Below are 25,489 nucleotides of genomic sequence, written 5' to 3' on the forward strand. Positions count from 1 at the left end.
CAGCTCCTTCATCTCCGCAATTCTACCCAATCACACGAGCCAATCGCGCAACGTAGGGGGATGAATAGTTCCCCAGAGGACCGGTAGGCAGAGTTTAGCCTCATTGAGCATATGCATGGCTAGTGATTTGAAATAGAGACGTTTGGGAAGCGTGGTGTGGTGGAGAAGGAATTGGGCCGAAGAGAACTCAATAGAAAGGGTAGACACCGATGAAGTAATACGATGTACCTCCTGCCAAAAGGGCTGAACAATAGGGCAGTCCCACCATATGTGAAGAAGGGATCCCACAGGAGCTCCGCATCTCCAACAGTTGCTAGGTCTAGATGGGTTAAAATGATGGATTCTAGAAGGGGTGATATATCAACGTGTCACCAATTTGTATCCGTTTTCTTGTGCCGAAACATTTAATGAGCACTTATGAGAAGTAAAAATCTGATCCCATTCAGAGGAGGAAAATGTAATATTTAAGTCTCTTTGCCATGCTCGACAAGCAGGACGAGAGTCAGAGGTCCGATCGCCAAGAAGAAGCGGATATGTTAATGCCGTGGTTCAGCCTTAGAACAAATTAACTCAAAGGAGGTAAGAGGACGGACCCATCTATGGCGATACGCAGGAGAGAGAAGAAAATGCCTAATTTGAAGATAGGCCCAAAAGGGAAAGGTATGGTCTCCCATAATATTCGCCAGGGAAGATCAAGATTTCAGCTGACCTTTGTGGAAAAAAATGGTCTGCTATTACTTGACTGTGTGGCCAATGTTCTGATGGAAAGGACTTGTGCATACCTGGAGGGAAGTCCGAATTAAGGCGAAGAGAAGTTGATGGGTTCGGGGAATCCGAAATGGAGGCCAACTTACATGCTAAATGAAAGGTTTTAAGGGTAGGTCCAATTATTGGATGTAGGAGGAGGTCCTGAGAAGTGTGCTTAGTCAAAAGCCTTGGGATCGATGTTAAGGGGGAAGAGGAGCAGGAGTGTTTTAATTGGACCCACGCTTTGGTGGAGGAGTGAATATTCCATTTGATTATCCTGGTAAGATGGCAGGCCCGGTGATAGAGTTGTAGATCTGGTAGTCCTATCCCTCCTTTGGATTTGGGATGCACTAGTTGAGAGAAGGATATGTGTGGGCGCTTATGATTCCAGAGAACATAATCATCTGCACGAAACGAAGAAGGCAGGTGGTAAATGGATCAGTAAGGTTTGAAATAAATAGAGGAGGCATGGGAGGATGTTCATTTTTAGTATAGCAGCTCTCCCAAACCAGGAGAAGCATGGGCGATGCCTCTTAGTTAGGTCTTCTCGGATGGATCTGAGGGCTGGAAGAAAGTTTTTGGCGTAAAGATCAGAGAGGTTACTTGTAAGCTGTATTTCCAAATAGGTAAGGGAGTCCCTTTCCCATCAAAAAGGGAACTGTGACTGGCAAATAGAAACTAGATCTGAGGGAAGAATAATCTTTAAGGCATAGGATTTGGAATGATTGATTTTAAGATTCGAGATGAATTGAAAGAATGAGAAATCTTTAAGCAGGTTGGGCAAGGTAATCCGAGGATCTGTCAGAAACAGCAGAATGTCGTCCACGTAATCTGCAAGCATGTATTCCTTATTCGAGACAGAACTACCCCTGATATCTGGGTTCAAACAAAGTTTGCATAGCAGTGGCTCTAATGAAATCACAGAAAGGAGCGGGGAGAGAGGGCAGCCTTGACGCGTACCATTCCTGAGAGGGAAGGGATGTGATAAGTGCCCATTCACACGGACCTGTGCCGTTGGACCAGAGTACAGTGCCATAATGAAATCGAGCATAGTGTCCCCTAGTCCAATCGCCTGCAGGAATGCCTTTAAGTAATCCCAGGACACTCTATCAAAAGCCTTCTCGGCATCTAGGGAAAGAAAAAATCCAGGACTCTGAGAGTCACGGAGTCGGTGGAGAAGGTTAAGGGCCTTGATGGTGTTATCCCTCGCTTCCCTGCCCAGAATGAATCCCACTTGGTCAAGGTCAATCAAGGAGGGTAGTAAGGGAAGGACACGATTGGCTAGAATCTTTGCATATATTTTGATGTCTACATTCAAAAGAGAGATGGGCCTATAATTGGTAACCAATGTCACGTCTTTCCCATCTTTGGGAATGATAGTGATATGGGCCTCCAGAAGGCGATGATGTTGCGTAGGGGTTGAAGGTGTTGAAAGCGGAGAGGAAGGGCCCACTCAGAATATCTAAGAACTCCTTGTAATAAGCTACTGAGAGACCATCAGGGCATGGGCTTTTACCAGGTTTCATTTGCTTGACGGCTCGGGAGAGTTCCTCTGCCATGATGTGATGTTCCAAATCCTGAACAGTAACTTCAGGTAAAGAGATAAAGAAAATCGGAAATCAGGGTAGCTCTAGGTTTATTGGCATCAGGAGGGCGACATTCCGGAGGGAGATTATATAATGTTTTGTAATATTGCTCAAAGTGGGAGGCTATATCCGCATTTGAAGTGTCCAAAGATCAAACCGAGCCCCTAATCTTATGGACCGCTAAACTCAATTTTTTCGCTTGGAGGGATCTGGCTTAAGAATCTCCCGCTTTTGTTTGCAAACTCATAAAAAAGCTTTTGAGACAAGATGAATCTGCGTTTAGCTGCCTTACCTAGTTCGTTTAAGAGCTGTGTGCGAGTGTTCGTAAGATAAGATAACGTTGAGGAGGCCTGATTATGTTTATGTGCGTAATGCGGTCTATGAGTTGTTGTAAACGTGCTTGTCTCTCTTTTTTACGTTTTGTGGCCATAGCTATTAAGACTACTCGGATAACACATTTATGTGCCTCCCATTGTGTTAAAGAAGAGGTATCTGGGGTTTGATTATTCGTAAAATAGTCCGTCAATTGGGAGCGGACCTCTGCTTCATTTGCCAAATTGGAAAGAAGAGAGACATCCAAACGCCATATCTTGGAGCGCGAATGTTTTTCAGGGAAGCGTAATGTCATGATGATAGGGTGATGATCAGATAGAATCATTGGTTCGATGGAAGAGTTATGGAGGAGAAAGAGGTCTACTTGCGAGATAAAAAGATAATCAATTCTGGAGTATTTGTTGTGTGTGGGGGAGAAAAATGTATAGTCTTTGACGTTCGGGTAAAGGACTCGCCAAGAGTCATGAAGTTGTAGATCTTGGAGTTGAGTGCAAATTTGTCTAAGGGATTTGTATGGCAAGAAAGAGCTTCCCGAGGAAGAGTCCAATAAAGGGCATAAGAGGACGTTAAGATCTCCCCCCAGGATTAGGATGCCCGTTTGAAAGGAGGAGAGAGAAGAGGTGATTGAGCGGAAAAAAGAAACCTAATGTTGGGCACATAGAGATTGCTAAGGTGATGGGCCTATTGGCAAAATTACCTTTTAGAAACAGGTATCTACCTTCTGGATCCAGAAGTGACTCCGTGATAGTGAGGGGGAGGTGCTTTCCAATCAAAATGGCAACGCCTTTAGATTTAGTGTGAGGGTTGGGGGCATGATAAACTGTTGGGAAATGGGAGTTAGAGAGATTGGGTATGGCATCTTGGCGGAAATGTGTTTCCTGGAGAAAAACAATATCTGCTCTTTGTTTATGTAAGTGCGAGAGCAGGAGGGAGCGTTTTTTCAGGGTTATTCAGACCCTTCACATTAATAGACAGAACTTTCAGGGAAAGATGTCCTGACAGAGAGTTGAATGAAGTCATGTCCAAGGAAGTATAGGGAACCTAAAAGGGATGAGAAACGGGGTATGGGGAAGAGAAAGAAAGAAAAGAAAAAAAAAGGGGGGGGGGAGGAAAGAAGGGAAGAGAAGTAAGGAGGTGGAGGGGGGAGAAAAGAGGGAAAGAATAGAGAGGAAGAGATAACCAGCAGCGGGGGTAGACCAGCTGACCCACCAAAATATGGGAGGAAAGGAAAAAAAAAAAGGGATAGGGAGTAATTAGCAGGTAGGGGAGCGAAAGAGGAAAAGAAGCAAAAAGAAGAAAACAAGGGAATAAAAACGGCCGGGAAAAGTCAATAGGAGCTCTCCAAGCTCGCTGGGTGGGGAACTCGTTGGACTTAGATCCAAAATGATGGAGTTCACTGGGCCATAGACCTTAAAGAGTGCAAGAGTTGAAGAGGAAGGGTGAGCACAAATTTGTATAAAATTAGATAGGGGTACGACCGCCAGCGCCCGACATTGTAGATGGGTTAAGACGCAGCAACAGGTTGAGGGTATCAAATGGAAATGTTGTATGTATTGCGAGGGAAAGGAAACAATGTATGCAGCATCAAGGTATGTAGTGGTGAAAGTATTGTGGGTATGGGAATGAGAAGAGGCACGTTTGAGCGGAGTGCAGTCGTGCCGTGGCACCGGAGTTTTAGACCGGGTATATGACATCATAGGTGTAACGTGGAAGAGCCAGTATGCATGTCCATGTCAAAAAAAAAAGCAGCAGTGAGGGCCAGGTGGAAAACCTGCATATCCCATAGATAAAAAGCAAACCTTATCACAATCTCTATCAGAGCAGAAAAAATGCAAAGTCAAGGAAGCAACAGGACAACCAATCAAGTGAAAATAAACCAACAAGGAAAACTATTGGAAATAATGAGATATAATGTACCATCTCTTTTTGTTCCCGTATGATACCTCTCTTCTGTCCTTTCTTTTCTCTTCCTGACCTCCCCTCTTTTCTCAAACTATCCACCCCCCGACCCACTCCCTTAAAACTACAAGACTTTCTAAGAATCAAGCAGCACCTCGTGTCAGAGAATAAAATTAAGCCGTAGTCAGACAGGGGGAGGGGATGGGACAAGGAGGGATCGCAACCGGAGCCCTACATGAGAGCTTCAAAATCAGCAGGCAATAAACCTGGTTTGGGTAGGTGCAAGTACGGGAGAGGAAGGAGGAGGCCGAACCCCACAGGGGACACCTGGAGGGCTTAACATGGTGATACTTGATTCCAAGCCTGCATAAAACATAAAAATGGTGTAGAAAGACAAGCCTAGATCCCAAATCCCCCCCATTCCCCTACCCAATCTCCCCCAGCCACCCCACACTACCCCTGGAGGAGGTATAAAAGCTAATCGATGGTGGGAGCTTCTCAAAATAGACTCCATAGAAAGTCAGCGGGGATCAGGGTCAGGTGAGTGGCAACAATGTGCAAAGGAGGGTGTGGGATCCACCCCGACAACTCCATGACCACCAGAAGTCCCCCGAAAAAGCATGTGATCAAATAGGTGCAGGGCATAGATGGTCTAGAGACCAAAGATCTCCAGAGAATCTATGCAACAGACAATTCAACATAAGCAGATTCGGCATCACCTGCAGGAGCGTCAGGGGCCCCAGTCCAGGGTAGGTGGAGTGGTCATCCCAAAATGAAAGGATAAAGGCATCCAGTGGAAGGACCAAAAGAAACCCAAGGTGCTACAGGCATAGACTGGGAGTTAGGTGGGAGGGTTCTGATGAAACAATTACGCTGGGAGAGCATTGCTGGTGAGAGGAAAATCAGGGAAGAGGTCAAAGAAAGGCCTTTAAGCATCCTAGCGAGGTCTGCGGTGTGCAGGAGAGGCCATCGGGCTGTTGGTGGTAGAGCCTTTGGCAGGAAGTCTCGGAGGAGTTGAAGGGACCGACTGGCTGCGGCGAAGATGGGGGCCTTGCTAGTCCATGTTACTTGGTACCCGTCCAGATTCTGGGGCACTTGGAAGATGCAACGATCTGTGCCAATCTGGAAGGTCAACCACAGGAATGTCCAGTGAGGAACAGAAGCTGGGGAGATCTTCTGGAACTCGCAGGTAAACTGTGCGCCCATGTGCTTGAGTGGAAAGGCAAAATGAGAATCACCATCTGTATGGTATGCTATGGGAGCGAAGTGTGTCCAATAGGGGGCAAAGTTCCCACCTTTGTTGCAGGGTTATGGAAGAGAGATCTTGGAACAGGTGTCTCATTACCCTGATATAAAAGGCACCGTCTTTCTCTGGCCCTTCTGAGAATATCTTCTTTAATTGGAAAGCTGACCAAACAACACACCACATCTCTTGGGGTGGTCTGAATCTCTGCCCCCGGAACGAAGCAATCTTTGTGCACGTTCCAAATCGATAGGTGCGGCAGCCCAGCAGATAATTGAAGATCACAATTACTGTTTTAGGGATGTCGCACAGTTCCACCGATTCAGGCAAGCCACGCAATCTGAAATTATGTATGTGACCTCAATTACCTAGATTTCAATCTGTCTGTAAAAATCACGGATATGAGATGCATGCGATACTGTCAGGTGCTGTATCTCCACTATGGCTTCTGCATTATTTCTGCTGGTAAATTCCACCTCCTCTAGTCTTGTGCCTAATGAATGAAGATCTTCTCTTAGGTTACTGAGGGCTGTAGTAAAAGTTGATTTAATGTCAGCAGCCACTGCCTGCAGATCTCTTAACCACTTGCCTACCAGGCATTTATACCCCCTTCTTTACCAGGCCAATTTTCAGCTGTCAGCGCTGTCGCACTTTGATTGACAATTGCGCGGTCATGCAACATTGTACCCATATGAAATTTTGATAATTTTTTTCTCACAAATAGAGCTTTCTTTTCGTGGTATTTAATTGCCACTGGGTGCTTTACTTTTTGCGCTATAAATAAAAAAATTGCAAAAAATTTGAAAAAAAAATTTTCTCCTTCACTGATGTGCGTTGATGAGGCAGCACTGATGGGCACTGATAGGCAGCACTAAAGGGCACTGATAGGCAGTACTAATGAGGTTGCACGGATAGGCGGCACTGATAGACAGCACTAATGAGGTGTCACGGATAGGCGGCACTAATATGCAGCACTGATAGGCAGCACTGATAGGTGACACTGATGATGGGTACTGATAGACGGCACTGACTGGCACAACCGCTGGGCACTGACTGGTGGCACTGACTGGCAGCACTGCTGGGCTGCACTAGTGGGCAGCACTGGTGGGTGGGCACAGGTGGGTGGCACTGGTGGGCACAGGTGGGTGGGCACAGGTGGGTGGCACTGCTGGGCACAGGTAGGTGGCACTTCTGGGCACAGGTGTGTGACACTGCAGAGTGGCACAGGTGGGTGCACTGCTGGGCGCACTGCTGGGCACAGGTGGGTGATCTGCTGGGCACAGGTGGGCGGAGCTAGTGGGCGCACTGCTGCGCACAGGTGGGCGGAACTTGCGGGTGGCACTGCTGGGCACCGATCATCAGGGCACTGGTGATCAGTGGCCCTGATGATTGGTGCCGATCCTCTCTCTGACAACTGCCGGTTTTCGGCAGTACTTTCCTCACGATCTGAAAGCGTGAGGAAAGTGCAGCCGAGAACCGGCACTTGCATTTCCCTCTGATCAGCGTGTCATTGAACACCGCTGATCACGTGGTAAAAGGCCGCTGTGATTGGCCTTTTACCACATCACGTGATCAGCTGTGTCCGTAGGACACAGCGATCATGGAGATCGCCAGGTGCGCGCCCCCTGGGGCGCGCAGGAGAGCGCGTTCTGGGAGGACGTCATATGACGTCCACCCAGAACTGGCCGTCCGCAGTGCAGCCGTCATTCGGCTATCTGCTGTCGGCAACTAGTTAAGGACAGTGTATGGGTGTCTGAGGAGAAATCATGCTGCGGGACAGTGTCTGCGCCAGCTCCAGTGTCTGTGCTCTGTACACCCTGAGCACATGTTGCTGTAGTGGAGGGAGAGGGGATGCTGCATGCGGCCTGTCCCTCTGCTAGGAGCGGAACAGCTCCTGAATATGTCGGGATTGCTGGGGGTTATGCGCCCACGGGGAGTGGGAACGGGAGCCGGTGGCATTCCGGTCCGCTCTCCCCATTGTTTTATGGCTCAATCTCACCCGCTCCTCTGGCAAAAGCAGTGCAAAGTCTCCGGGCCGCGGGAACTCCCGTGTCATCTTGGATCGCGGCAGACAAAGCCCCCCAGGATTGATTTTTACTTCCCCCCCCCCCAATCTGAAGTTCATGGTCCTACTTCTGCTGAACCACGATTCCTGACCAATCCCAAAAAGAAAAAATAATCAATATGCACTTTTCAGGATTTTTTTATTACCAAAGACATGTAGCAGAATACATTGACCTAAACTTATGAAGAAATTTGATTTTTTAATTTTTTATTGTATATGTTTATAGATTGTAATCTCAAAAGAGCAGGGCTCTTGAACCCCTCGTGTTTTGTTACTGTATGGTCTCATGTACTGTCCCCCACTATAATGTACAGCACTGAGCAAACCTTTTAGCGCTATATACTGTATAATAGCAGAAAGTAAAATGTTTTTTTCAAAATAAAGCTCTATTTGTGTGAAAAAAAAATGATACATTTCCTTTGGGTACAGTGTTGTATGACTGTGCAATTACAAGTTAAAGTAGCAAAGTGCTGAATAGCAAAAACATTGCCTGGTTATGAAGGGGTAAAACAATTCCTGGTGATTCTGCCATGAAGGTCTTTACTAGGTCACTTCACGTTATGAGGTGACAATCTATACCCAGTTGTCCTCCCGTGTTGGGTGCATGTTAATTGGAGAGATAGGGCAATGGCATCACAATCTCCATCTCATCCAACCAGAGAACACTTTGTATTATTTCAATGAATGCAAAGTGTTGAATGAATTGTGCCTATGCCATGCAGGTGGCTTCCTATGTTCACTAAACAGCAGGGGAACTGCTCAGAACAGGAAATGGAAGCTAGGATTATAGTGACCATGCCTACTACAGGGATTTCCAGCTGCCCTAGGGATCTCACAGGTATGGCACATACTGTACCTATTTGCATTGGTTGAAGCTGGACCCATATAACATCCTGCAAGAATACTGGTTGCAGGATGTTAATTAAGCACAAGATGGCCGTCTTCTGCAGTATAGTTATGCAGACTACTGAAGAAAAGGCTTGTTGGACTTGTATGATGGTAGCAGGATTTATGCATCCAGGTAGGGAGTGAACAGACTATTTTTTCCCCAGGAGAGCGGGCAAAGGGGTCAGGGTATATATTGAGAAGCCCGGGAACTTTACAGGAAGGAAATGGATGGTGAGAGGTGGAAGACGAGTGTGTGAAGGTCATGCGAGACTCTTGAGATCCTGAGCTAGATTGGGCCACTGATCAGAGAAGTAAAGGAATGCAGACTGCTGCTGTCATTTTAGAGTAGGACAGTCAATCCTGCTGGAAGGTAGATCATAGTACTGTCATTGGAATTGCTCCTTAACAGAGATGGGGGGGCCCCCCACACTGAAGACTACCTCTTACACTACAAACCAGGTGAGAGGGTTCCATACCCAGATCAGCACCAGTGATTGTGTTAAATTCCAGTTGTTCAATTCAGTACACCTACTAGAGCTTATCACACTGAGGCCAAGACTGCTTAGCCAACTCTGTATTATGGTATACTACTTAGTGTCTCACTAACATTCTGAAGCCACAGGACTCCAGCAGATGCCCCCTGCAGACAAGATTAGTATGTAATTTCAAGCCCTTTCCAACTCCAAAGGAAGCTGCTTCACCATCTTTAGGGGTTCAACTTCTGCTGAAATTTGCTTCTGCCTCTTTCTACAATCTTAACCAATTCATCCTGTGTTAAAGATACATTAGAGGGAATCTTTGACTATACCATTTAAGTGATTCTAAAAGGCTTTTGAAGAAAAAAAAAAACACCCCACCCACCTACATCTATACGTACCTGCTTTGTGCAGTGGTTTTGCACAAAGCATTTATAACCACTTTAAGGTTCAAATCCTTCCCTATGTAAAGAGCAAGATTTCCTTAATGTGCACCAACTAGGGCCCCATCAAGCCTGCAGAAGATTGGACACCCTTTACATACAGTATATAGATACAAAAAGGGATACTCTTGCTCATAACAAAGTATTCATCTCCAAAGTTAAACCCAGTTACCAGGGACTGAACCCAAAAGTGAGTTAGCCTGACAGATTCTTTCCTCCAGCTCACTTGGGGAGATCTCAGAAGCTGAGAGTTAGAGTGCAGAAAGCTAACAGGAAAGCCCGTGAAAGGATGTAGGGCACAGAATAAAATCTGAGATTTCCACTTTGAGGAAAGTTGAGCACAGCCATAACCTTGGATGGGAATAAAGTGGAGACCTATGTCAGTATGACCAGAACCATAGCACCCTCCTGTAACACTCAACATGTTATACCCAAACTCTAGTGCACATCCTGTTCTTTACCATATTTTTGGAACCAGGACTATGGAAACCATTGACTGTTTGACAAAGTGTCACATTGTGCAAAATTAAATTGTTTTCAGCCTCTTTGATTTGTTCATTGGGGGCTATCAGCACAAATAACCGTACATAGCTTAAGACTACTGCCATAAGTGCTAGATTGTTAATGTTCTCTAAGAAAATTACAGTATAGCCAACACCTAGGGAGTGTGGATGGTACAAGCCCTACTGGTTGGGAATGAGTGGTGGTCTAGTGGGAGGAAGGTCCAATAGCTTGGTGGTGATAGGAAAGGTTTCCCTGGTAACCTGAGCTCCCATATCTCATGGGCCTCAGGTGTTCTGCGGACTAAGACTAATACCAGTGAAAATAAGGGAAGCTCCTCAGAAATGTGCAAGTGTACGATTCTTGACATGGTCTAGGGGACAACTTTAAGTGCAACCTGAACAGTGCAGTGAACCAGAGGAATAGTAATGTTTAGTGTCTCAGACCCACCACCACTTTAAATTTTTCATGTAGCCAGCATGTTGGCAGGTGCAGTCTCTTCACAGCAGGTGGCACTGAAACAGTGGCATAGCAGGAGGAGAGGAAGTTGTTCCTGTAGGTTTCCTGAGTCACTGGGGAAGCAATTGGGTTGGATGCTGCCACTTCATGTGACCCTAGCTGCCATCTTGCGTCAGGCAGAGTCTATTTAAGACCCTGGCTTCAGTATGCTTTTTGCAGGGATGGTTCACCCATCTGTCAGGAAAGGTTAATTGCAGTAGGGAAAGGTTGCAGATGAGTAGGGACAGGATAGGACACAATCCTTTCCAAGAATGCTCAAAATTGAACACCGATTGGCAAGGCTGCAGTCAATCCACAAAAACAGATGCTGTTGACACAGCAAGACCTGCTCCACTCTGTATTTCTGTTCAGAACTGTAAGGCCTAGTTCACACTTGCATTGAAAGCTGGCATTTCAAGGGCATTTTTAAACACTCCTCAAACACCTATGCAAATTATGTTATGGACAGCACACAGTGCTATTCACATATCAAAACATGAAGCATTAGCATCACTTAGCTTCAAAATTGAAGCTTCATGTCAACTCAGTGGAGTATCACCATAGACTTGAATGGGAGGAGTTTCTACTCCTCCCATTCAAGTCTATGGTGATACTCCACTGAGTTGAGTGGAAACTCTTCCCATTCAAGTCTATGGTGATACTCCACTAATGCTCTTGCGGGGCATTTGCAGTGCAGTTGTGGCATATTAACATTACAGTTTATTATAGGCATTTATGGTGTGTTTTAGCACTTTTAAAGAGCCACTCTGAAGTTTTGAAACACTTTTATAACATTTTGCAACAGTTAAAAGTGCTTCCCAAATACTCTAATGCCCATACTAAAGCCATGAGTGTTTGGCAAGTTAGAATTTAGTCAAGTGTGAACAAGCCCTAAGTGTTCCCAATCAGGTGTCCTCATGCTGGGTTGTTTGCATCTTTGATCTGTGGATTCAATACAGGTTCTGTTAATTGCAACTGGATTCTGTGCGTTTACTGCCACTGCACAGCACAACTGTAAGCAAGGGGGCGCTACCGTCAGCTTTAATCATTAAGCTACAAAACATTTTTAGATATGATCTTCCAGTGGATACTCAACTGGAGGGTCCTTCTTACCAATTAGGTCGGCCTATATCAACTTAAGACAACACTGAATGCAATGCACAGGATTTTTTTATTAAAGTATTGTTTGATTTTTTTTTTGTATATTACATGATCTATGCACTTATTCAATTTTCCAAAAGTATTCAAGGGGAAGATCATTAACTCCAGACACTTCATGGGTTTTCAAGCTGTGCCACGCTACCGTCCTGTAAAAGTCAAAGTAGAGATTAGTAGCTTTGATTCTTGATTATACAATGTACTGCTACAGGATTAGTAAAGTATGTGTAGCCAAAACATTTTTTCCTTACCTTTCATTGAGAGATACTGTTGACTGAAGATCAGTCAGAAGAAGAAATGGGCATCTTAACCCACTGGTTCTGATTTTATTTTCAATCAACAGCCTTGTCTCTCAATGAACTGAGAAAGTATCAAATACTTACTGTAATTTCCCCATTCCTGGTGCCTATCCATGGCACCATACCTGGCATAACAGGAAAAAACAAAAAAAAGTATTAAATACTCACCATAATTTTCCTTTCCTGGTGCCCATCCATGGCACAGGGGCTGACTGACAACTCATGCAGCCCCTAGGCAATAGGGGATCATGGGGCCCCTGTGTCCTTGCCCAAACTCAAAAAAGCCTATGGGCATCTCATGGGGCCCCCTACTGATCCCAGGCCCTAGAGCAGTGCCCAAGTTTCCAAATGGTCAGTCCGCCCCTGCCATGGCAGCATACAGAAGTTGAATTTTTTTAGTTTTGGATAGAATAGAGAATGGTTAAAACCAAATAAAATCTTCCATTGGGGACATCATTTTGTGAACAGCTGAACAAGGGGAGCACTCCCCTGCACTTTATAAAGTTTTCCCACGTTTCCTGTTACATTCGAGATAGAATGTTTTTTGCTTTTACGTCCTAAGGGGACACAGACAGCAAAGAATAAACTGAAGTTGGTTGTAAACCTTCAATAATCTGTAACTAAACTCATTTGCCATGTATCTATATCCTGTATTACCATATTATTTCTCTCCATAATTTGGTATCAAACATGAAAACTGAGCTCTTCATTGCAACCTCTATGATGAGCAAATGGAACAGAATTGGCCTCAAGGCAGAACCTTGGAATGGTCTAAAGTTGTAAGCTATGTTCCCCAAGGATGAGTCAGTTATCACTGCTCTCTGGACAGTTTCCCATCCATGTACGTACCAATAACAGTTTGGTCGGACAAGAATGGCCACCTGTATGGAACAGAATACAAGAGAAATTACGTCATGATCTGGTCTTTATTGGACATTGAATGCACTGCCCAATAAAGACAAATCCTTGATGTAAAGGATTCCCTCAAGCATGCTCTTCCATTCAAGCACCTTATGCAATCAATTTTTTGGGCTCGTTTCCTCACGCATATCCTCCTTGGAATCCAACCAGTTTCCTCGGATTAACCGAAAAAAAAAGCCAGATTAGCATCAAGCGTGACCTATATCTGCATGGGGACAGAAATATTCCCTGCAGGTCTGACTATCCAGTTGCTTGACCTCCAAATTAGGAATCTTGCAACCCTACTAATGCGAGTAATGATTCTGTTATTTTGATTTATAGAACTCAATACAAAAGCTAAATACTACACAGGATCTCCCCTGGGACTTTATCCTTTTCTCTTGTTTACCCTCTACTTCAGGGTTTCTCAGCCAGGGTTCCATGGAACATTAGGGTTCCTCCAGAGGTTGCTAGGGGTTCCTTGAGCAATTTATGCCTCTCAGATAGGTTTCCACTGACACCATGGATTTTTTAAGCTACCTGTAAGGGGTTAGTTTTTCCCATTGATCAGTTGTAAGGAGTATTCTTCCCACTGACCATCACACTAATGTTTTATGAGTTGTAGATCTAGTCATTTTTAGCAGGGGTTCCCCAAGACCAGAAAGTCTTTTCAATGATCCCTGTGTTGATTTTTTGTAAAGTAGAGCAGCCTCTCAACCTTTAAAGATATAGACCCAGAATTTTAATTTGTAGCCAAATTTGCTGTAAGCCAATCAGTTGGTACCATTCCAATAAGTAAAGTGTCCTTAAAAAAAACAAAATAGCAGTTTGGCCATTGAAAGCTTAAGCCATACGCTCCCACAGCTCAACTCTCCAATGAGTGCTGGGGGGCAGAGCAAAGAGCCAGAGACAGTCCCAGAGCATACCCAATAACTGAGCAACCAGCCGTGTTTGATCGCTCAGTTCTCATTGTAGAGCTGGACAAGTTCAGCTGCAGCATCTAATTATTGCTGCCTCTAAATAGATGAGTATTTGTTTACATTCGCTAACCTAATCTACAGCCTGAATCACTTAGGCATGTAACATTTTCAAAAGAGCTCGGCAATCACAGCGCCATGTCTCAGTACTGTAGGAGCACATGGTTACAATTGTGCCGTTTTATATAAACTTTCCATAAGAGGTCACTATAGCACTTTGGATATCGGTTTGCTATTCCGTTCCAAGGGTACAGTACCAGCATATGACAAAAACTAGCAGAGTTGGAAAATCGTACTGCACTCCTTAATGTCTCTTAAGGTGTTAAAAGGCAATTTTAGAAGATGCTAATTGATGGAAAGTCCCTAGAGGCTCTCATGCAGTGCTGGATTGTGATGGGGCTCAGGTAAGTATTAGGGGGGCCGTTGCACACAGGTGGTTTTCTGCCTTCATGCAGTGCTGGGACAGTCATCCAGCGCACAGGGCAAAGATGACAAATTGTGCCCTCCCCCTTCCTTCAGGATGTGCAAGCTTAGGGGATCCTTTGCCCAGCAGTCACTTGTCAAAAGCACTGCTGTTGTCAATACTCCTGTCAGCCTTGTAACAGAAGGAAGGCAGCCCCATCCCTACGGTAAACCATTGTGCCCAGGGCAGCTGATGCTCCTGCCCACCCCTGTCCTAGCTCTGCCTGCATGGAATGCATGTACGTAAAAAACCTTGAGCCTTTACCACCACTTCAAGTATACAGTATGTCAAGCAAAAGTTTAGTTTTGGATAAAGTGTGGAAAGATTAGAACCCCCTTTTGTTTGCCACTATATCCATGTCAGTTAGCGATGTCTAGTGGTTTTACTAGACCGTGAGAAAAAAAAAAAAAAAAAAGTTAAAAATCTGATATGGCTAGCCATTCCCTGTTCTAGTAAAGAAAGCATTTATTTTACTCTACATTGTAGCAATCTCCTCAAAACACACAGCCATTGTCTAAACCACTGGCAACAAAATTGAGTACACCCGTAAGTGAAAATCTCCAAATTGGGCCCAAAGTGGCAATATTGTGTGGCCACCATTTTCTAGCACTGCCTTAACCCTCTTGGGCATGGAGTTTGAGGCTCACTGGTTGCCACTGGAGTCCTCTTCCACTCCTCCATGACAACATCACAGATCTGGTAGATGTAGAGACCTTGCACTCCTCCACCTTTCATTTGAGGATGCCCCACAGATGCTCAATAGGGTTTAGGTCTAGAGACATGCTTTGCCCGTCCATCACGTTTACCCTCAGCTTCTTTAGCAAGGCAGTAGTCATCTTGGAGGCGTGTTAAGGGTAGTTATGTTGGAATACTACCCTGCAGCCCAGTCTCTGAAGGGAGGGGATCATGCTCTGCTTCAGTATGTCTCAGTACATGTTGGCATTCATGGTTCCCTCAATGAACTGTAGCTCCCCAGTGCTGGCAGCACTCATGCAGCCCCAGACCATGACACTCCCACCACCATGCTTGACTGTAGGCACACTTGTCTGTACTCACCTGGTTGTCTGTACTCCTCACCTGGTTGCTGCCACACACGCTTGACACCATCTGAACCAAATAAGTTTATCTTGGTCTCATCAAACCAAAGGACAAGGTTCCAGTAATCCATGTCCTTAGCCCGCAAACATTTTGCTGACGACAAGCACACTCTTGTGCATAATCTTTAGAAGAGGCTTCCTTCTGGACCGACAGCCATGCAGACCAATTTGATGCAGTGTGTGGTGTATGGTCTAAGCCAGGGGTGGGCAAACTTTGACTTGAGGGCCGCAATGGGTTCATATATTCGTCACGCTGCCCCGCCTACACACATCCTGACAGCCACATCTGCGGGCCGGATTAAAAAGGTCCTGCGGGCCATAGTTTGCCCAATGCTGGTCTAAGCACTGACAGGCTGACCCTCCACCCCTTCAACCTCTGCAGCAATGCTGGCAGCACTCATACATCTATTTCCCAAAGACAACCTCTGGATACGATGCAGAGTACGTGCACTCAACTTCTGTGGCGAGACCTGTTCTGAGTGGAACCTGTCCTTTTAAACCGCTGTAAGGTCTTGGCCACTGCGCTGCAGTGCAGTTTCAGAGCAACAATTCTTTTTTTCAGATCCTCAGTTCTTTGCCATGAGGTGCCATGTTGAACTTCCAAATGACCAGTAAGAGTGAGTGATACCAAATTTAACACCTGCTCCCCATTCACACCCGAGACCTTGTAACACTAACGAGTCACAACTCCTGGGAGGGAAAATGGCTAACTGGGCCCAATTTGGACATTTTCACTTAGGGGTGTACTCACTCTTGTTGCCAGAAGTTTAGACATTAATGGTTGTGTTTTTGAGGGAACAGAAAATTTACATGGTTATACAAGCTGTACACTCACTATGTCACATTGTAGCAAAGTATCATTTCTTCAGTGTTGTCACATGAAAAGAAAATATTTTAAAAAATGTGAGGGGTGGACTCGCTTCTGAGAGATACTGTATATCTGCTACATTTTGTGATTGTTTTTATTGAGGTAATGCGCTCGGCTTGTGTGCCCCTTTTTCTTATTTTATAGTTCCATACTGGCCTACCCCAGCCCCTAGGGGTCTGCACAGCACTGCCTTACTGGACTGAATGCTAAGGTTTATGAAGATCCGTCCACATATGCCATATCCGGCCCTTTGTATCTGGCGCAGGAGATCTTTTTGGTGAAAATTGAAGTCTATGGCTCAGTGCAGCTATCCTGCAGGAAAGCCACAGGTGCACTGTGCTGCACCCACGGATCAGTGTAAAAGCAGCCTAACCACCCTTTTTGCTAATATGCCCATTGCAAACTTGCAGGGTATGTGATGTTTAATACACTGAGCCCTTTCTTCTTCCAGCTTCTGCTGGCACCACTGTCCAAGCTGCAAGAAAGTTCCCAGGAGAAGTACACTTATCACTCCACCAAGAGTCGGCGCTACAGAGGAAGACTTGTTTATGCAGTTCCTGCCCTGTCTGTAGCCACCTGTTTCTTCCGCTGTCTATGCCAGCTTCATGCACTGATGCTCTGTGATCAGGGGCGGACCGACCATTTGGAAACTCAGGCACTGCCCGAGGGCCCGGGGTCAGTAGGGGGCCCCATGAGATGCCCCTGGTACCTTTTTCATAGACTGAGTTTGGGCAAGGACACAAGGGCCCCATGAGTTGTCAGTCTGCCCCTGTATGGGATGGTAGGTCGGCAACCCAAAGATTGCAATCTGGGCTTGCTGACCCACCATCCCAGAGCATGGGCTCCCCTGGTTTGAGGTATCTGGGCACATCAGAGGGCTTCACAGGCCATGGGTTGAAAACTCCTGCCCTGCACTAAGTGATAACAGAGGGACCACTCATGGCCCAGAGCTTGAAGTAGAAAAGAGTGGCTGAAGTGGCCAGAGGAATAGGGTAATATACAGGGCATTGCAAGGATATAGGTCAACTAATCCCAGAGTTCAACTTTAAACCCCTGCAACTCTGGTTCTATTACTTTGCACAATCAAATAGCTGACAGACGTGAAAAAAAAAAGTATTAAAAGTATTACTTTCTCAAGGGGTTCAGAGGTCACCTTTAGTCTGTGGGGAGAAGCACCATGGGACATTAGGATTGCTGGAGTCAAAGCAGCAGCCATTGGAATGGCATTCGGTCGCACTGATCCCAGAGTAGCCACAATCTTGCCTTTGGTTGGAAGACACTGAGCACTGAGCGTTATCTGGTAGATAAATGACACCAATCACATAATAGTTCAGACAGAATTCCCTTGTACTGCCTATATATCCATAAACTGCGCACTTGACAGACAAAATACATGGATGATCAAATACAATACATGTTATTTGGCTTTATTCAACATTTATACACAATTTATATGAGTTTTTAAAGCTCATTACCAGCTGTATAATGTAGCACCCTCCTATCTAGGTTGCTAGGTAAATTTAATTTTGGCTCCTCTGTACTCATTGGAACAGATGTTAATTTCTTTGGGCTGTTCTAGATCTCAGAAGCTGCAGGTCTGATTGCTCCCCCATGCCTTCTAGAGCTTCTGGAACATAGGGGCTGGGAGAGTCAAAATGAGCATATATTTATAGTGCTGCAGCCAATCCCTGGGGAGGTGTGCCCAATAGTTGGCTGGAGGACAATAGTCTGGGACAGCTGTGTTCTTGTCCTGCTAGACAAGTTCCTTGCCTCAGGGGCCTTTTGCCCCCTTTGAGACAGCTTGCTGATTTGCTGCAGTTTGAAGTCCCAGCTGTGGCAGAGCTGGGGGGCCTATTCCTAATCAACTTTGAAGCCAACTAAGCAGGGCTGGCTCTAACCTGTCTGATGTGGGGTGCAATAAAAAAAATTTAAGGGGGCAGAAGATGGGAGGTCAGCATACAATACTTAACTTAGATCAGTATAGCATCAGTCAAGGACAGTATAGTGCCAGGCTAGGGCAGTATAACATCCAATTAGGGCAGTAAACGCATGCAATTAGAGTGGTATTGTGGCAGGTTAGGGTTGGCTGGGGGGGGGGTGCACAACTAAAATCTGGGGGGCATAGTCCATCCCAGCAGCCCCCTAGATTTGGCCACATAACTAAGCAAAATTTAACCCAAGGATCTGGTCTTAAGAGCTTACTAAAGAGTGCCTGGTGGAAGTTGCAAAGTATGCAGGTGCCCTGTGACATTGTGAGTATTAACCTCCCCCTCACTTAGGCGAGTCTGGTGGAAACTAGGAACTCATCCCAGTTTCCTCCAGACATCTGTCCCAGAACTGCTGAGGTTCAGCTGTCCTGGAGAGACATTGTGAGAATAGACCTGAGCATAAGATCCAAGTAGCTACTCTTCAAATTTTAATTAAAAAAAATAGCAAAGTTACAAAACAGCCTCCCAACCCCAGTTCTCTTTCCCCTCAAGAGCAGTAATGTCATTCAAAGCTGCCAAAGTATAAAAAAGGTACAGAGGTAACAGTGCAAATCTGAGAAGCCCATCCAGTTTCATCAACCATGAAAGGTACTTAAACTTGGGGGGGGGGGGGGGGGGGAAGTTCAGGCACTGACAGGACTGATAACCATAGGAAAACTCCTAGGGCCTAAAAACACAGTAAGGTCCGTACCAAATTCATAGCAAAGTATGTATTAAGGAACATAACCACTTCAGATTCAGGTTGGCCTACTGTAGATGGTGTTTTATTTGAGCCACAGTATATTATAAACCTTGTGGAATATTTGGGGACATCCATGGAGTTGGTATCTCTTTATATAAAAAGGGATGGAGTTCACTAGGGATTTCCAGAACCTCAGGGTAGGGGCAGTAGCTGACTTCCATTTCATAATAGACTTCCTAGCATAAAAGAGTGAGAGGCCTGCTAGTGTCCTAATAAACATCCACTAGCCCAAGGATACACATATCCACTTGAGGTGGGATGTGGATAGAGGTCAGGCGGGTAATAAACTGAAGGACTGGCATCCAAAAGATTTGTATATGAGGGCAGGTCCGGAGCATATGAAAGTAGTCAGCTGGTTCCTGTCAGGAATGGACTTGCCAATAGTGGTGGGACTCACCTGCCTTGTGGGCTGCAGTACCAGGGCTGGCCAGCGGGTGCTCTCAACAACCAGAGGTTCACTTTGGCAATTAGCCATCACCTGGGGCTGATTGCAGGTGGTGTATTTAAGGGATGGCCAGACCTGCAGTCTGTGCCTTGGTGTGTGTTTTTCCATGGGCCCCTGTACCTTGTAAACCTGCATTCCTGTTCCTGCCTGACTTGTTGCTGACCCTGACCTCTGATCCCTGGCTTGTGACCCTGACCATTCTCTGCCTGCTCCTCCTGTACCTACCCGCCCGATAGTTATCGACCCGGCCTGCCTGACTACGTTGTGCTCTATATGTGTATGTACCTGTGTATCTTTATCAGTTTAGGTTTGGGTTTGTTTTACCTTGTTGTATGCATTTGTGTTAGCTTGGGGTTTGGTGCACTGCGTTTAGATTTGTATTGTTAGTCTTAATAAATTGTCTTATTTATACCACATCTGAAGCTTGCATTTCCCTTTGTCAGTCCACACACTTCTGGTCACACCTCCATCCCTGACAGTTCCACTAGACAGCGCCAACAATGGAAAGGGCAGTTTGGGTAGATTCTATGGAGTCTGAGGGGTCAAATACATCTTTTGAAATTTTGAACTGAATTACTTTATTGCTGGAAGAGATATTCCCATATGTCCTCCCCGTTCAGCTCCAGCAACTCTGCATCACGCCTAAGAGGTTAAGGTCCTTCTGGTTGGCAAAGTAGGCTGTAAATCTTTGACAGTGTGCCATTTTGAAGGGTGTCAGCAGTAGCTCTTTTTGAGATGGCTCTTACAGGGTTTCACTTATGACCATTCCTTTTAACCTTAGGCATAGACTGTTTAGAGAAGTCTCCAGGCTGGAGCTGAAGGAGAGTAAAGGAAAGGAAACTGGCAAGAGGGATATCCACTACCCTGCAGACTGAAGGAGAAGACAACCTGCCTAGTCTGGGAAGACTAGAACAGCAAAAGGTCTGGAAGCAGTCTCATCCAAAGCAGGGCCCACGAGGGAGAGGACTGCAAGATCCAATATCCAGCAAGCTCTCATTAGGACAGTGTCACAGCTCCTTAAATCTCTTGCTGTGGGACACTCTCCAAGGCAGCTAGGTGGGCTGGTAGTAGCCCAACTAACAACGTTAGCAGTACTGAGGAAGCCGGAATCTGGGGTGAAACGTGTATAGGTGGAAGGAGCTGAACCCTAGAAGTTTTGAACTTATGACCATCTGGGAGATGGTGGTGAGCCATGTAATGAAATTATACCTTGCATGCTGGCTTGTTTCTTACATTTTAGAGTCAGCTGGAGGATTGTATACTGTGGCGGTGCTGGGAGAGGAGCTGGAAGACCAGAGGGTGTACACAAGTCTGTCCATATGTTCTTACTTCATGACCTTAATAGGTCATTTATGAGCTCAAGAGGAAGCAAGAAGAAATCTCTCCATATAGCAGCAGACTATAAGTAGATGGGTTCCAACTAAGCATTGCATCACACAACTGGTCAACATACATGTTACCAGCACATACTTTGATGTTTTTACAGTGGTGGAGTACTGTGGATGTTCTGGAGGTGTTTTTGCAAATGATTGGTCTAGAGGTGTTTCAACATATGCAGTCCATCCTCAGCGTATAGCGCTATCAAGACCACACAGACGGCCAACTTTCTGCAGGAGAGCGCTGCAATATCTAATGCAGTATTTGACCTACCAATCAAGGTGATCAATTATCTGTGGCAAGTGGGGCTCGGGGGGGGGGGGGAGAGAAGCACTATGCACAGAGACTTGCTGTGGATAAGATTAACTATTGTATCACTTCGTAGTCACATATGCCTTTTTTTATACTTTGATTTGCATAATTATTGGACACATACGTTTCATATAAATCCACTGTATACACAGTTTGATTGCATTGTTGATTTGCTGTTTTTAGCACTATTGTCATTTGAACACGTTGAATATACATATTGGTTTCATAAAGGGACCCTTTATGAAATAGGGTTTTTGTCCATAATTTGTTTTAGTAGAGGCAGAGCAGCAATTTTTATGTTTGAAGCTTTATTATAAGCTTGCCTGCAGGTAAAAATAAACATTGACCTTACTACCACTTTAAAGTAACAACTGCTGAACCTTAAAAAAGGGACAGATCTACTCTAGCTGGAGTATTGTCCAGGATCCATTTTTCTTGTACATAGTGGAAGAGGTTTTTGTCCCCAAGTTGTTCCAACAAGGACCTTTGAATTGGTTGTAGGCAATGGGAGGAGCTGCAAACACAGGGGTATAAATCTTACCACTGAAATTTCCTAGAGCTCTGATGGGAGTTTTAAACTAGCTGGTGTCTACCCAAAACTGAAATATCGATTTGACCATTAATTAAAGAGTGTAAAGCAAAAACTAATGTTCCTAGTGTAATATCCTACAGCAACCAATTACAGTAGGGTTTGGGTTACTCAACTTACAGGATATGTAGCCAAAACTATAGGTCATTGACTGGATGAGGGACAAGGTGTGTTCACCCAACACTGAATAATGCTTAAAAGCATACTCCATCTTTCAGACCAGGTTTCATGTTGCACCCATTATATGGGGGGGGGGCACGGGGGAGCATGAAACATTGTCAGCATGCTGAGCCCCCCACCCAAAAATTACACTCCGCTACTTGATTGACAAGGCTGTTCTTGGCTCTTGCCTGCACAGCCACGTCATACTGTACATTCATAGGAACAGTAGCAGAGGGACTGTAGTTCACAATGGAGCACAAGTACGCTGTCATCACACTTTTAGTCCATTGATACTTCCTCCAGCTTCATAACATAGGCTGGGGATAGAGGAAGGACCTGCAAAAGCCAGCACATTGTACCTATGATTCACTGATTTTTTTTTTTTTGAACCTGCAAAGCATTGAACCACATACATTTTTGCTTTTTGCAATATTGGTGCATATTTGTTGCAAACCTAGAATTCTCCTTTAGGCTGTCAGCAGTGCAAAAAAGTAGAAGCATTGCTAGTCTAGCCGCAGTAGACATGGATGGTGGGTAAATCTTCAGATTACTTTTTTCATACAGTGTTAAGATTATTTTGCCAAGATTATGTAAATCAAGCAGTAGTGCACTGTACCTTGAGCTAGAGAGTAGAAGCACCAGTTCACCCCAGGGATGCTGGAATCAAAGCAACAGTTCTTGCTGGCACATTGTGATGCGCTGATCCCAGGATACCCACAGTTCCTCCTCAGATAGGGAGAGCCACCACACTCCTGGGTGTTATCTAAAAGGCAAGCATATATAATAGCTGGGCTACCAAACGTTTTAACACTTCAAAGATTTGTTATAAAGTCTAAGTGTTCTTATGTTTCCAGCCTAGCCATGTATATTATGATTTACCATGTTAGGGAAATTATAAAAAAAGGTTTAATATTGCATTTTACCTTGGCTTTTTGGATAGAAGCACCATTTAACTCCACTAAGAGATGAGTTAAAGCAGCATCCTTTAGAACAACACTCCCTTTCAGTAATTCCTGGATATCCACAGTTTATCCTGTCAGCCGGATTCACCGAGCACTGAGCCTTATCTGTAGCAGACAAAGTTGAAGTAGGATTAGACAAAGTTCAGAAATGGGTATGGGTTATCAAGTTGTCTGTAAATCATCCGTATTGCCAAGGTCATCAGCCAACAGCAGCCAGGAATGGGGTTAGAGAAGTCCTCAGACTGGCTGTCAGCAGCACAATGACTGGTGAGCCTTACTGGTCTACACGTAGAAGAGTACATGGTGGTCAAACCTGCTCTGCTTACTTTTTTGAAAAAGCGTTGGTAGGCAGGTGCCTACAAATGAGCGGTTAGAAATCCTGGGCTACCCGGGTGGGGAAGGGTTAACGCTAATTCTATGCCTTTCCCGGGTATTGCCTTTCACCCTGTGATTGATATAAAAATATGGGGAAGGCACTGCTCAGGGGGGACCGCATGGGGAGGAAAAAAAAAAAAAAAAAAGCGGATCAAGAAGTCCAGAGAAGTAACCACAAGCAAGTTGCTAGCACCTTGCATGGGAGCCTACCTAAAAAAGGGACTCTCCCAGATATAAACTACTACCTGGAAAGGTATGCCTGGGCAGCCTGGGACTAGAGTGAAACTGATGTGCACATTGGATTGTATTATTTCAGTGTTACTAGTAAAGTTGTTAAATGGTCAAAAGGCTGGTCTAAAGTTATTGAAACAAGGGGTGCATGGTGGTACATGGCATATTGAAGAACAGGGCCTGCAAGCACAGACTGTGGTGAATAGGGAAAAAAAAAAAAAAACCCACAGGTGATGAGTACTGGTAGTGAGGGGGTCGTTACTCAAAAGCAATTGGTACTGAACCCATAAATACAGAGACCCAATGGACCAGCCACTGGTATGGGTGAACAAGGATTTAATCAAGTGCACGCATGAGGTCTGTGCTTTGTGCACGTTAGGACCCCATTCTGTCCCTGGGAGTGAAGTGGCAAAGTAATGCTTTACTGGTGGAGTGGAGTGGAAGCACCAGCTCAATGGTGTCCTTTCTAGGAGATGAGGAGTGCAGCAATATGGGACGATGTGTCAAACAAAAAAGGAAGTTACATGTGGCTAAGCTGCTGCACAAGGTGAGCAGCTCAACTCTAACTCGGGGTTTTGCCTTGATTATGACTTTCACATAAATGCAACCCCACCTGTTCCAGGCATTGGAGAGTGCGTTCATGAGTAAATATACCCCCACATGCAGATAGCGTAGGCCCTGGCCCACATGTTAGTGAGCAGTTGAGACGACTTGCCATGATCATGTACAGCAAGTGGAATTGCACTGTACCTTGTGCCAGAGAGAAGAAGCACCAGTTCACTCCGGGGATGCTGGAATTAAAGCAGCAGTTCCTGCTGACACATTGCGCGGCGCTGATCCCAGGATACCCACAGTTCCTTCTCCGATTGGGCGAGCCATTACACTCCTGGACTTTAGCTAAAGGCAAATGAATTAAACAAAGATGGTAATAGCCAGGCAGCCAATAGCTTTAGAATGAAGATCTGCTATGAGGTATAGGTGTTCTCATGGTTCTAGCCATGTACAGTATATTATGATTTATCATATTAAATCAAATATAGGAAGTTAATATTGCATCTTACTTTGGGCTTTTGGAGAGAAGCACCATTTAACCCCAGGAACAGATGAGTTGAAACAGCATCCCATAGAATAGCATGCCCTGTCAGTAATTCCTGGATATCCACAGTCTGTTCTGTCAGCTGGACTCACAGAGCACTGAGCCTCATCTGTAGAGAGAAAGTGGAAATAACAGATTAGACTATTGGGAAGTGGGACAGCAGGGTAGAAGTGTAGAGATGGGTATGTGTTATCAAACCATCATAGATCTTCTGTGTTGCCAAAGTCAACAGCCAACAACAATCAGGAATGGTGTTGCAGAAAGTCCTGACAGGCAGAGGAAAAGCAAACAAAATGCATAACCAAATCAATAGGTAAACGCATCGTTGGACAACATTTGCTGTTAACGGCAACAGCACTGAAATATATCAAATTCATAATTCACCAATTAGGTTAATGGCAAGCTTGAAAAAGTTGGTTTTTATGATTAATCATAATAATGTGTGAATGGCCTTTAACCAGTGATGGTGTTGATTTCTTCAGTTATGGCCGAGACAGAAAAATAAGATAGGAGTTAGCTGAATTAACCAGCTGAGAGCCGAGTATTCTATAATAGGGCATAGCTGGTTACAGGACTCTGGTGTAGAATGTCAAGGGTGTTAGAAGTGAATCCAACTAGAAGTGAATCTAACTAGAATAAGAAGTGAATCTAACTAGAATAAGTATTACATAGTACATACTAATAGTATCTGTATGTATTTAGCTTATGTTTTATATGTTGGTAATGTAACGTAGATTTGGGTTATACAACATTGAGATGTTTAAATATA

The 25,489-nt window shown here is 45.0% G+C and overlaps 1 protein-coding gene across 1 annotated transcript in view; it reads right to left on the bottom strand.

Moving 5' to 3' along the window:
- The window catches only part of LOC149450441 (uncharacterized), a gene marked incomplete at its 5' end in the record, with an annotated part of 316,412 nt that overhangs the window by 176,481 nt on the left and 114,442 nt on the right, over window positions 1–25,489 (bottom strand). Inside the window, 5 exon segments of the mRNA XM_089691949.1 lie at window positions 17,595–17,738; window positions 22,673–22,819; window positions 22,980–23,123; window positions 24,375–24,521; window positions 24,686–24,829. Coding sequence (XP_089548075.1) covers window positions 17,595–17,738; window positions 22,673–22,819; window positions 22,980–23,123; window positions 24,375–24,521; window positions 24,686–24,829 — 726 coding nt within the window.

This window comes from Staurois parvus, unplaced genomic scaffold, assembly GCF_062004578.1.
Source record: "Staurois parvus isolate SC_StPar_1 unplaced genomic scaffold, SC_StPar_1.0 ptg000574l, whole genome shotgun sequence".
NCBI lineage: Eukaryota > Metazoa > Chordata > Amphibia > Anura > Ranidae > Staurois > Staurois parvus.